General features: G+C 47.9%; 1 protein-coding gene across 3 annotated transcripts in view; it reads right to left on the bottom strand.

The window, feature by feature from the left end:
* Positions 1 to 12,355, bottom strand: part of DAAM2 (dishevelled associated activator of morphogenesis 2) — a 113,230-nt gene that overhangs the window by 77,721 nt on the left and 23,154 nt on the right. The window contains exon 1 of one of the 3 annotated variants that reach the window (XM_063632147.1): positions 7,631 to 7,837. The exons of the other annotated variants lie outside the window; for them this stretch is intronic. Coding sequence (XP_063488217.1) covers positions 7,631 to 7,643 — 13 coding nt within the window. The 5' untranslated portion in view covers positions 7,644 to 7,837. Of the gene's footprint in view, positions 1 to 7,630; positions 7,838 to 12,355 lie in introns of those variants that run through there. 3 annotated transcript variants of the gene reach the window in all.

Here is a 12,355-nt window from a genome sequence, read left to right as displayed (position 1 = left end):
CTATACCCCTTGAATTCTGCAACTGGGTTTGGGATTTTCCGGATTCCCCCTTGGTCCATTAAGAGAATCCATTCTCAGACCAAGGGGGTCAAGGGGTACCACGCTTCACACAAAGACAGAGACCCTGAAGAGTAAGCCAGGCATGAGGACCCCAAGGAAAAGAGTTGGGGAGAATCCTCCAGCCACTGCTTCTGAAGCCCAGGCCCCCGCATCCTACCGGGCCCGGGGGCACCTCCATGAGCCCAAACACACACACACAGCCAAGGCGTGAGTGAGGGCCACCATTCCCTGGGGTGACCAAGCATCATTCCACAAACCCAGACCCAACAATCAGACTCTGAAAAAGACTACCCCTCCCTTCAGCTCCTGGATAGCTGTGCCTTCCCCTCTTGAGATGTCACACTCCCCGCCTGTGTGTGAATGGACTCAACTCCTCCTTTCTCCGCCGTGATCTGCAGGAGACCTCTCATACAGCTGCTGGCGTGCACAAGATGTTGAGAATGAAGGGGACTACCATTTCAAGATCCTTTTACAGGCGAGAAAGCTGAGGCCCAAGAAGCAGGCTACTTGCCTCAGGATCCACAGCAAACTCATGCCACAGCCATGTCTAGAACCCAATTATCGAATTCACAGCACAGAACTCTTCTCTCCCGCTATAGAACAGTCGCAGACAAATCCTGCTTTGCTTCCTGGTTTCCCCTGAGTTTCTACTGAAGTGGAAACAACAACTACAAAAATGCAATATAAAAACGAAAATTAAAAATTCCAAAAATCTTAGCCAAGATTCATTCATGAATATTTCCCCGAAATATTGTGAGCCCCGCTAGGATCCAAGCTGCACAGTCTCTCTCTTTAAATATTCCCAAATACTCCAGGAAACTGATTCCCAACTTCTCCTGATTTCCTCACCTCAGATTTTCTCTTTGAAGCCTGAAGCGTACTTAGAAACTTCTCTTTAAAAAGAGGTGTTCCTGACAGTCATTCCAAGAGATTTGGATTTGCCAGGCTGAAGTTACAGATATCTGTGACTATGCATACTAATTATTATTATTTGCCTACCATTAGTATGCCTTTTCACATTTCACATCTGAGTTTTTATGTACATTTTTCTTAATTTTTGTGTGCAAACAGTCCTAACATGAAGTGAAAAAAATCACTGGCAAAAGGAGAAAAGCAAACAAACCAGCCTGGTGTCCATGGATTCGAGAATTTCAGGAGGGTCAGGAGGCAAATTAGATGTGTTCTCCAGGAAAGGGGAGCTATTGAGCGTATCAGCTACACAAATGATCACCTGAGGATTCCACTGGAAATGAAAAAGAGAGAAAGAGAAGGAGTCGAGAGTCCCCCAAAACCCTAAGTGGCTTCTCCCCAGCTTTAGAACACCACAGGGAGGCTCACCTTTTAAGAGACTTGCTTTCCTAGAATAGCCCCAGCCCCTCGCTCTGGGATTGTGCTGTGAATGACAAAGTACTCACGGCGGGGAGCCCAGAGGGTTCCAGCAGGTAAGGAGAAGACCCTCAAAAGTAAAATAAAATAAAAAATCGGCTACTAACTGGCAGTTATTTGAACTAGTTATACCAGAGACCAGGAGCAGACAGTACAATCGCTTCTTCCCCAGGGCTCTTCTCCTGAGCCGAGCAGACGCCAGTCGTGTGTTTATCATTTCTCCCCACTATCTTTTAAGGCAGCCACATCCCAAGCCAGCAGGCAGAAGCTGGACCAAGACACATGTCCAGTGGGGATGGAGGCCAGGTTCACCGCACCAGGCATGAAATACGCCTTATCTCATATTTGCCAACACACCTGCACCATGGGGACACACAAAATGTGAACCTCATCCCCATTTCCCATTAGAAATTGGAGGTTCACAAAGCCCAAATAATGTGTGCTGGGCCATTTAGCAATGATAGAGCAGGACTGGGTCTCCCTCCTATTCCATTCTACCCAAGAGGTACCAGGACCACTGCATGTAGTGTACAGGCTGTGAACTGCAAGAGAATCCCACAGCCAAGGAGATACATGAGCCCACCCTGCCTGTAGGGCTTGTACACCTGGGAAAGAGTACACTCAGTACACTCAGATATCGGGGTGCAGAAAGCCAGTCCCACTTATGCTCCCTCCACTCCCCTCCATTCCCACCTGCCCAATCACAGCCATGGTGGGAGCAGGGGAAGGGCATATCTTATCCCTGGTACAACAGAGAGAGTGTGTGATCAGGTGAGAGGGTGATTCTGTGTGTGAATGCACAGCCAGGCTGAGGAAAGTGTCCCCCAACACACGCATGCTGGCAGAGCTGGGCTACTTTACAAGAGTATGCTTAACTATGTTTCCTTCAAGAAACAAAGGCCCCCCCACCCCCCCAACCTTGTTTTTTTGTTTGTTTGTTTGTTTTTTAAACAGAGTCTCGCTCTGTCACCCGGCTGGAGTGCAGTGGCGCAATCTCAGCTCGCTGCAACCTCCACCTCCTGGGTGCAAGCATTATTCTGCCTCAGCCTCCTGAGTAGCTGAGACTACAGGCGCACACCACCATGCCTGGCTAATTTTTGTATTTTTAGTAGAGAGAGAGTTTCCCCATGTTGGCCAGGCTGGTTTCAGATTCCTGACCTCAGGTGATCTTCCCACCTTGGCCTCCCAAAGTGCTGAGATTACAGGCGTGAGCCACCACACCCAGCCTGACAAAGACCCTTCTTAAATTCGCACCCAGGCCCTGCATGGCTAAGCAGCCTCTCTGATCAGGCTCCCCCTTGGCAGCTGGCAGGTCAGCTACCTGGGCCCCTCTGAAGCCACCCCAGGTCACCTCTCATCATTCTCCTCCAGGAGCTAGACAGTTGGGATAACCTGGCTCTGGAGAGGAAGACTGGCAAGTCCCAAGAAAGTCTTTGTGTCTCCCCCTGCTATTCTCATCCAGCTGGCCTTTCCCCCATGGCCCTCACCCATAAATAAATCACCCTCAGGGTGTGATTGGCCCGCACCCTGGAGGGGGAAAGAGGAACAGAAATTTCCATGTTCTGGACCTTGCCTGGAGCTGGCTTCCCAACCACGTGACTTCCGTGGCACCTGCTCTTGCTGGGAAGGCACCAGTGGGTCCTCTCCAGCTCAAACATCTGCCTCCCTCAGTTGTCCTGCCTGCAGGAGCTGGCCAGCTTCTCCTGCATGCTATGCTGACACGAAGTTCTCTGTCCTGAATTGGCAGAACCACCTCTGTCAGGGATGTGGGGTTTGTTTTCTTAATTAACTGAAAATGCTAACATGGGAGCCCGGGAGCTGGCAGGGGCCTGGCCTTCAACGGCTGCTAGAAAAAATTCTTGCTTTGAAATCTGGATCTCTAATGCCCCACATGGGATGTCAAAACAAACAGGGACACTTGATCCTGGAGCACAGGGCCTGGGGCAGGTTCAGGTTACAGGGCCAGAGATGGATTTAGCTACAGGATGCCACAGCAACCAACAGGTTACCAGATCCTGATTTCCCAAAATGGTACAGCTAGACACCAAGATGCCCGCTGCTGGGGCACGGGCTCTAGGGGGATGGGGAGAGGTCATTGGGATTTATGCCAGCAATACTTCCTGAGTGCCTACTGCCCAGCAGGCACGGAGCTGGGGGCAGGGGAGGCTGCAGAGATAGCCAAGTTCTATTGACTCCTGCGCTCGAAGGGATAAAATTAGGAACAAATTACTAATGTGTAGCACAGAAGGCCCCCAGAGCAGAAATATTTACTATCAAGACCTTTGCAGATAGTGTTCACTGACTCCTAATGTACAAGACAGAAAAAGGTAGAGTGGAGTCTGCAGAAAAGATGACCAGAATGACCACCCAGAGCCCAGCTGAGGGACGGTAACCAGAGAGTGGAGATACAATGGAGCATCATTCAAAAGCAGAGATGAGAGAAGACCCAAAACTCCAGCAGGGGAAGGAGGGAAAGGAGGTGGAAGAGGATGGAGAGGCAGGGGTCCTGAGTCTCCTGCCTCCAGCCTCCTAGACTGGCAGGACATCCGATCCAGAAGGGATACTGATTGCCCAGCCCCATCTAAGGGCCAAGGCGCCAGGCTAGCATGATACAGCCCTGGATGCCCCCAGGGTGGTGAGGCCCAAGTCACATGCACAGTTCTCTACACCAGGGATCATGCGATGGCCTTCTCACCTAGCAGCTGGGCCTCAGGAGAGGTCAGAAGTTCTGAATGACCAGAAAACATCCCTCTTCGGGAGGAAGTCACACAGTGTTCCAGGGAGGCCCCACGCTTCCCCTTCCCAGCACAAGTCGTCCCATCTGCAAAGGCCCAGAAAGGAGCAAGTTTGCTGGAGGTCAGAGATGCTATGTCAGAGCAGAGCATACCAATCTGAACTCAAGAGCCTTCCTTTTTCCTGACTTGCCTGTTCCTCTCTGAGTCTCTGGCCTAGGTCCATCCTGAGCTTGGAGACCAGGAGGTTGGAAGATTCAGAACCCCCAAGCTGCTTTGCCCCAACCTAAACCTCTCAGTTTTCTTCACCCCCCAGGAGAGGGGGATGTTGAACCATTTCCTCTTGGGACACCCATACTGCACATCTCCCTTCCTGCAGTAGAATCGGTCGATGTAGCCTTCCTTAATCTTTGGGCCTTTGAAGCACACAGTGTAGAGCCCAGTTTGAGAAACAAAGCATTAAAAGTTAAAAACCATCATTTTAGGAAACCACTCGGTGCCAACTTGCACAGAAACACAAACCTGGGGACTAAAATCGCATGCCAATAGTAGGTTATATGGTGGTCATTCAGATGATTCAGAATAAATGCCTTCAATTTTTAGAGTATCATTATTAAAATGAAAACAAAGAAACATTTCTCAAGGAAAAGCACATTCTCAAGCAGAGTCTCAGACCTCGGAGAAAACAATCACACAATGTTCCCAGGGGTCTCTGGGGCCCAGTGTGAAGGGCTCTGGCTGGGGGTGAGGACCCAGGCTATGAAGTTAGGCTGCCCTGGACCCTTCCCTGTCCCAGCTGTGTCCTGAGTGCCCTCCACAATGGCTGTCACACAGTAGGCCAGCAATTTGACTTTGTTGAACACACAAATGAATGAATGGTTAGATGAATTAAGAGGTCCATCCTGGCTTCGCCATTTACCAGCCCTGCATCTTTAAGGAAAGGTCCTTAATCTCTGAGCCTTAGTTTCTTCATCTGTGAAATCTACAAAATTAGTCACAAGTCAATAAACTACTGCAAGAATTAAAGGAGATGCAAAGCCTTTAGCAGAGTGATTGGTGCATTCAAGGTACAGAATAAATGTTTTTGTTACTTTTCAAAAATGGCTTTAATCTCACATCCAAAATATCTTTCCAGCTCTACACACCTTCCCAATTCCATCATGCCATATTATATTTTGGTAAATCCCCAGCACAAAGCTTGGCACAAGTAGGAACACAGAAAACATCTGTTGAAGCGTAATTTAGCAGAAAGTGTCTCTGATCTGGAAACCCTGGCCTCGGGTGAGTGCCAGGGGCTGAGGCTTCTAGCACTTCCTGCCTCCTCCATGGGAAGCCACCTCTTTGTAACAGACCCCGGCCCTCCAAACTGTACCTGAGCGTTCAAGGCCAGGAAGCTCACCTGTGTCCATGCCACAGGGAATGGGGCAGGGGGGCATTTGCTCTGCAGAGGGTGGGGATGCTGGCTGAGCCCATCCCCCTGCTGCATAGACTTCTCCTCCCATTCCTTCTCACTCCAGCTCCGGGGAGCGTGGGCCTCCCCCCAGGCAGCGTTCCCAGGCTTCAGCAGTAACAGGCCCTCCATTCTTCTCTGCCCTTGGCAGACCTGCCTCCTCCCACTAAGACACCGTCTGCTGCTGCTCATGGGCAGCTGCCTCAATCCAAGGAGACAACGCAGACTTCTTGGGGCCCAGGCCTGGTCTGTCCCCTGACCCTATAGGAAGAAGAGGAATTGGTCCTCTGCTGAGACAGACTCACAGGGTCACTCATTTCACCCTCAGGCTGCAAATGTCACTGGTCTCTGGCATCTTCACAAATAGCACTCACTGACCACACTTTGTTTTTCCCAAATGAGGGAGAAATCTGACATCTGCCCCTCCCGGATCTTCACTCCTTGGGCCAGGCTCCAGCTACGTTCAGATGTCAACCCCCAGAGCTCCCTGCCTCAAGCTTAACAACCACCAGGAGAAGGTGGGGAGGTTATCCCCAAGTTCAAGACTCGCTACCCACTGGGGATCCCAGTCCCCACCTCTGTCTCCTCCTCCTCCCATTTGCCCATCAGATACTATTGGCAAGAGTCACCAGAACTCAACGCAAAATCTGCAATCCGCAATCCAAGGAAGAGGATGTAACGCGGCTTTCTTTCACTTACCAAGTTTATCCAGCTATTTTCCAACTTTCTTTTTAGGGATCCTGAGCTCAGTCCTCAAGAATTATCTTCTGATGTCCCAGAGCTGGGTGCTGGGAGCCCAGGGCCAGAGCAGAGGGCTGCAGACAGGGAGTCCTTCTGTGGGCATGGATTCCTGGGGTGGGGTGTGCTTGATTTGAAGCAGTGCCCCCTCCTCTGGAGGCTTCAGTACTAAAATCCAGCCCAGGAGTGTCCCAGCCACAGCCCAGCAAGGTATCCAGCAAGGGAGGCAGGGCCACTTTCAGGAGCAGAATGTGTGGCTGTCTTTCTTAAAGGGACAGCCTGCCCCAAGAGCCCGAGGTGGGTGGAAATGCTAGAAAGGAAGGAGCAAGGGAGGATGAGCTAGCATCCTCTAGGGAAAAAATCTGAACACACACCAGTCTGTGACTCGGCACTAGCCTCATCCTGTGGTATGACAAGCTTTTCCACTTTCCTGATGTGGAACATGGAGGCAGAAAGACCCTTCCCCAGGGGAAGGTGTCCTCCTGTAGCTCCAACTCTAGGGCTGAACTCACCCAGAGGGTGTTGCAATAACCCATACGAAATATTAATTATTTACTATGTACATAGCACTTTCCTAAGTGCTTTGCATGAAGAAAATGATGTAGTCCCAATAGGAACTTTAGGAGGTAGGTATTGTGATTATTATTCCCATTTTACAGATGAGGAAACTGAGGCCTGGAGATAGTAAATTGCCAAGGTCTTACAGGTAACATGTGAAAACGTTAGGATTTGAACAAAACTGATTCTACTGGAGCTCAACCACTCATCTTCCACCAACCTTGTCCGGAGGGTAGATTTCTTTTTTCATCTTTATAGTTTTTTGTATTTTCCACATTCTAAAATAAGCGTTATTCTGTATAAAGAGAAAAAAAATAAAGATCCCACTTTCTATCTCTCATTCCAATATTTCAACCAAGACGAGACTAGAGCGAGAAGATAAATGTATTCTACATGGAAGCTCTAAGAGGAAGGAGAGTAGCAAAATTAACAGGACAGTGCAGCAAGGCTATGATTAAATCTATTTGAGTTAAGTTTTGCCTATTATAGATCCACAGGCAGGTTTTAAATCAAATTAAAGCAACAGCTTCTTCTTTCAGCCAAAAACTGAAATAAAAAGTTTCTTAAAACCTGGTAATTGAAAAATTCAGTGAAGTCCAGGCTCCTCATAGATTATCCAAGACCTTTCCTAATTTGATCACCAGCTCCCTCCGCAGCTTCCCCCACATGGTCCCACCCACCCCACCCAGCCACCAGGCCAGATTACCAGAGGTTTCCATAAGCCTCTCCAGCACGCTGCCACTCGCTCAGGCTAGGATGCCCATTCCCTCCGCCTGTGCAGTCTTTGCCATCTTTCCAGACCAGGTTCAACGGTCAGTGCTGCTATAGAGTCTTCCACCCCCACGAGCAGTGTGTTGAACGTTAAAAACTCCTTCCTCTGTGCTCCCACAATGTGTGTGTCCTCTCAAAATTCATAGGTTGAAGCAGAATTCCCTATCTGGTGCTATGTGTAGGCGGGGACTTCGGGATATGATTAGGTCATGAGGGTGGAGCTCCCCTGAACAGGATTCATGCCCTTATAAAAGAGACCCCAGAGAGCTGTCTCATCCCATCTGCCACGTGAGGACACAGTGAGAAGGCTGAACCACCAGACGTCAAATCTGCCGGTGCCTGGATCTTGACTTTCTGGCCTCCAGAACTGTGAGAGATAAGTGTTTGCTGTGTAAGTCACCCAATCTATGGTATTCTGTTAGAGCAGCTTGAACTAAGACATCATCCAAAGTCTATTGTTAGAGGTGGAATCACATTGTATGCTAATTAACTGAGCACCTTTTTTTCACTTTTCTGTCCCTAGCACCTAGCACTAAAATCTTGTGGAATCAGGCAGCTCATGATAGTAATTCTTATTGTTTGAGAGTGTGTTTAGTTTTGCGGGCACTTCCTCATGAGTTACCTCAATTGAACTTCACAACAATGAATAGGCATTAGATGTGCCAAATGTTAGTACTGGAGGAGGTAAGTAGCATTTGAGGTCCTTGTAACTCTGCCCTTTGAAGACTAGGTTTGCCCAGATGGACCTGAAGGACTGACCAGGCTCCCCAAGCCCATTTTCACTTGGGCCAGACTCTACCCCGTCCCTGCCTTCCACAGGCCTCCCCACGCTCCAACCTAACATCCTCTTGTCCTCAGCTTCCCTCCAGCCAAGCAGAAAGCCAGTGGGCATAGAGATGATGATGCTGCTCACCAGCTGGGGTGTAGCCCGCATTCTCTGTGAGCTAGCGCATGCAGAATGGCCAAAGCACTGATGAGGGGCCACATTTTCAAATAAGAACCCAGAACAATTCTGCCAGTTTTGTGGAGGAAAACCCTGTTACACATCCCTGAGGCTGTACCCCCTGGCACTGGCATCACTGAGAGAGGGTGTGGAACAAAGGCACACAGAATGTCAGAGCCAGAAGGAACCTTAGAAATCACATCGTTCAACCCCACTCTAGACAGGGAAATGAGGGCCCAGACTCGGGAGGGACTTGTCAGAAACACAGTGACTCAGTAGCAAAAAACACAAAGCAACAGCTGGCTCCTGAGCCCTTTCGGATGATTCCGATCCAAGCAAGAAAAAGGAACCTAAAGAATTTATACTAAAAGGAGGTCACAAAGGCCAAATTAATTGCAAGGCATTCTTCAATTACACAGCACACAAATGGGCTTTAAATGCAACATCACACACAGAAAACATGTTATAAAGAAAACAATACAGAAGAATAACAGGACGATGTTCAGTAACAGTGTTCAAATTTAGTCACCCTGGAGGCCAGGCCATGCTACAACCCATGTTCTTCCATGACCTCCCCTAGGAATGAATTGAGCAGGTAGAGCTAAGTCTAACACTATTTCTGCATTGTGTTAGTAGAATGCATTAACCCCAAAATACCACAGATCAATAATTTCTTTCATCCTCAGATAAAATAATTTATAGTTGTTCTAGTTGTTGGTGCTTAGTCAAATATTGTTGGTCCCTACCCTGATTACACACAGAGGATTGTACTTCCTGGGTCCTTGTGTTGGGTGGGGCCGTGTGGCTAATTTTGGCCCATTTGCTGAAAATAGAAGGTGAGTGTCATAAGGGTTAATTTTATGTGTCAACTTGGCCATGGGACCAGGTATTTGGTCAAACACCAGTATAAAGGATACTGTGAAGTTTTTTTTTTTTTTTTTTTTTTTGAGATGGAGTTTCACTCTGTTGCCCAGGCTGGAGTGCAGTGGCACGATCTCAGCTCACTACAGCCTCCACCTCCCAGCTTCAAGCGATTCTCCTGCCTCAGCCTCCCAAGTAGCTAGGACTACAGGCATGTGCTACCATGCCTGACTAATTTTTGTATTTTTAGTAGAGCTGGGAATTCACCATGTTGGCCAGACTGGTCTGAAACTCCTGACCTCAGGTGATCCACCCACCTCGGCCTCCCAAAGTGTTGGGATTACAGGCGTGAGCCACCATGCCCAGATTTTTTTTTTTAAACGTGAGATGAACACTTAAATCAGTAGACCCTGAGTAAAGCAGATTACCCTCCATAACGTGGGTAGGCCTCATTTGATCAGTTGGAGGCCTTCAGAGAAAATGATCAAGGTCCCCCAATGAAGGGAACTCTACCCCCCAGACTGCCTTCAGTCTTGAGCTGCAACATCAGCTCTTTCCTGGGCCTCCAGCCTGCTGGCCTACCCTGCAGATTTTTGACTTGTCAGTCCCATAACCATGGGAGCCCATTCCTTAAAACAAATCCAGATATATGTGGAGAGAGATCCTATTGGTTCTGTTTCACTGTAGAACGCTGATGAACACAAGCATCATTAGTGGTCTAGAGCTTTTAATTGTGAGGACCAGACTCCCTTTTCCTTTAGAACAGCAACGGTCAACATTGAAGTCAGGGCCTGTTCTGCCAGTCTCAGTTCCTGAGGGACTAAAACAAGCAGAGACCCTCTGTTGATCCACTACCGACAGATAACATGAGGAAGAAATACACCTTTGTAAGGTGTATTAAGTCACTGAAATTTGGAGATTGTGTGTTATTACGCATAATCTTTTACTGACTGAAGCGCTCATTGTTTATCTTAGATTTAAGACATTAGGGGGCAAGGAGAGAAACCCAGAAAAGTAATAGAACCATAAAAGGATTTTGATCCTGGCCTCCCAGAAAGACTCCTAGACACATGGCCCTTCCTCCAGCTGCATAGTTTCCCTGTTGTCTGTGTTGGAATCCTGAGAGTCTTAACCCAGAATCCAACCACGGTTGTGTAAGTGCATCTAAGGTACGATCTCACTGCTGAAACTTCCCTAGAAAATGTTCAGAGCTCTGCAGAGGAATCTGACCTGGGCCTAGGATGGGAAGCACTCCAAAGAACAAAAGTTTCCACTACGGCAACAAGAATGTTAAACACGATTTTGAAAAAGTTCTCAGTAAAAGAAATGTGATGATGAGTATTTATAAGCCAAAAACCAAAGGCCATTCCCTAGTTCCTGTGAGGTTTCCTGCCACACGGGGAGGGTTAACAGGACTAGAGACGGTACTGGAAACAGACCTGGATGTCCTTGGCTCCACTGCAGATGGGTTAAGTGTGGACCCTTTGAGAAAAAGCAGTCACAAAGTGTTGATGATTCTCCTCCAAGGATCAAGGGTGATCCAGAGGCTGCTGGGACTCCTCCATACCTTTCTTCTTAATGAATACATCCAGGCCCCTGAACTTAAATACTGAGATAAAGTGTGGGGTAGAATAAGATATAATGTTCTTGAACTATTACAGGAGCTACTTAGCTTAGACCAGCAGCTCTCAAAACTGGGGGTGGCTACCCATCACACCCCCCGCCCCCAGAGACATTTGGCAATGTCTGGAGAAGTTTTATGGTTCTCGTAACTAGTAAATGTTACTGAGATCTACTGGGTAGGGGCTAGGGGTGTTAATAAGCCTCCTGTAATACAAAAGATAGCCCCCCACAACCAAGAATTATGTGGCCTAGTATCAAGGTTGAGAACCTGTGGCTGCCATCAAATCCCTAGTTATGAGGGTGTGAAGGTTTAGAACAAGAGCAGGAGGAACATTTATAAAGCAATATGCCCCATTGCAAAAAAAAATACATTGCAGTCAAACTGTGGGACCTCAGATCAGCAGTATCAGCATTACCTGTGAACATGTTAGAAATGCGCAGCCTTGGGCTCTGCCCCAGACTCCTGGATCAAATTCTTTCTCAAGTATTTATTAGAAAAAATATGATGTGTGATTCATATACCTATAGAGAAAAACCAAAGCTGACTATCACTAAAGCATCCTGAGAGGTAGCACAGTTCATGTCAGTAGGAAAAATAAATCTTCATTGCTACTCTCTTCTCCCTATGAGGGAGGAATCCAGCATGAGAATTAGGGTAGAAGGTCCATTCTTTAGAAGTTGTCTTTGGATCTGCAAAGTGAACTGAGGAGCAAAGTTGAGGAGTGGGGCTGGAGAGTAAAGACAGCTGAATTACTCAACATAATAAAGAGGGGGACCTGTTTGAGTGAGTTGCTGGTGAGCACCAAGGGAGAGAGGAGGAAGACCAAATGACGTAACCTTTGGCCAATCTCTTTTAGAATAAGCTTATCCAGTATTCAATTCTAAATTGTTGTAATACAAATACCCTTGGTCTCCCCAGACCTCCTTAAAGTTCACCGCATTCACGAAGCCTTGTGTAAATGGTGTGTGTGTGTGTGTGTGTGTGTGTGTGTAAACCAGGGGTATGGGAGTAATTCCACATCTGGGTCAACACAGTGCAGGAGAGTTCGTGGTTTGCAATGAGAGTTAATGTTTCCTGTGAGCTTACTATGTGCAAGGCACTGTTTAAGTATTTAATACTTAACAGACACAGTCTCATTGAATGCTCACAGCTGCCCTATGGGGAATACCATTGTTATTTCATATTAGGGATAAGAGGTCTGCAGCAGAGGGAATTTATGCCACTCGCTCAGG

The sequence above is a fragment of the Symphalangus syndactylus genome, chromosome 23 (assembly GCF_028878055.3).
Source record: "Symphalangus syndactylus isolate Jambi chromosome 23, NHGRI_mSymSyn1-v2.1_pri, whole genome shotgun sequence".
Lineage (NCBI taxonomy): Eukaryota > Metazoa > Chordata > Mammalia > Primates > Hylobatidae > Symphalangus > Symphalangus syndactylus.
Note: the sequence above shows the minus strand (reverse complement) of the source record. Positions and strands in the feature narration are given on the sequence as shown.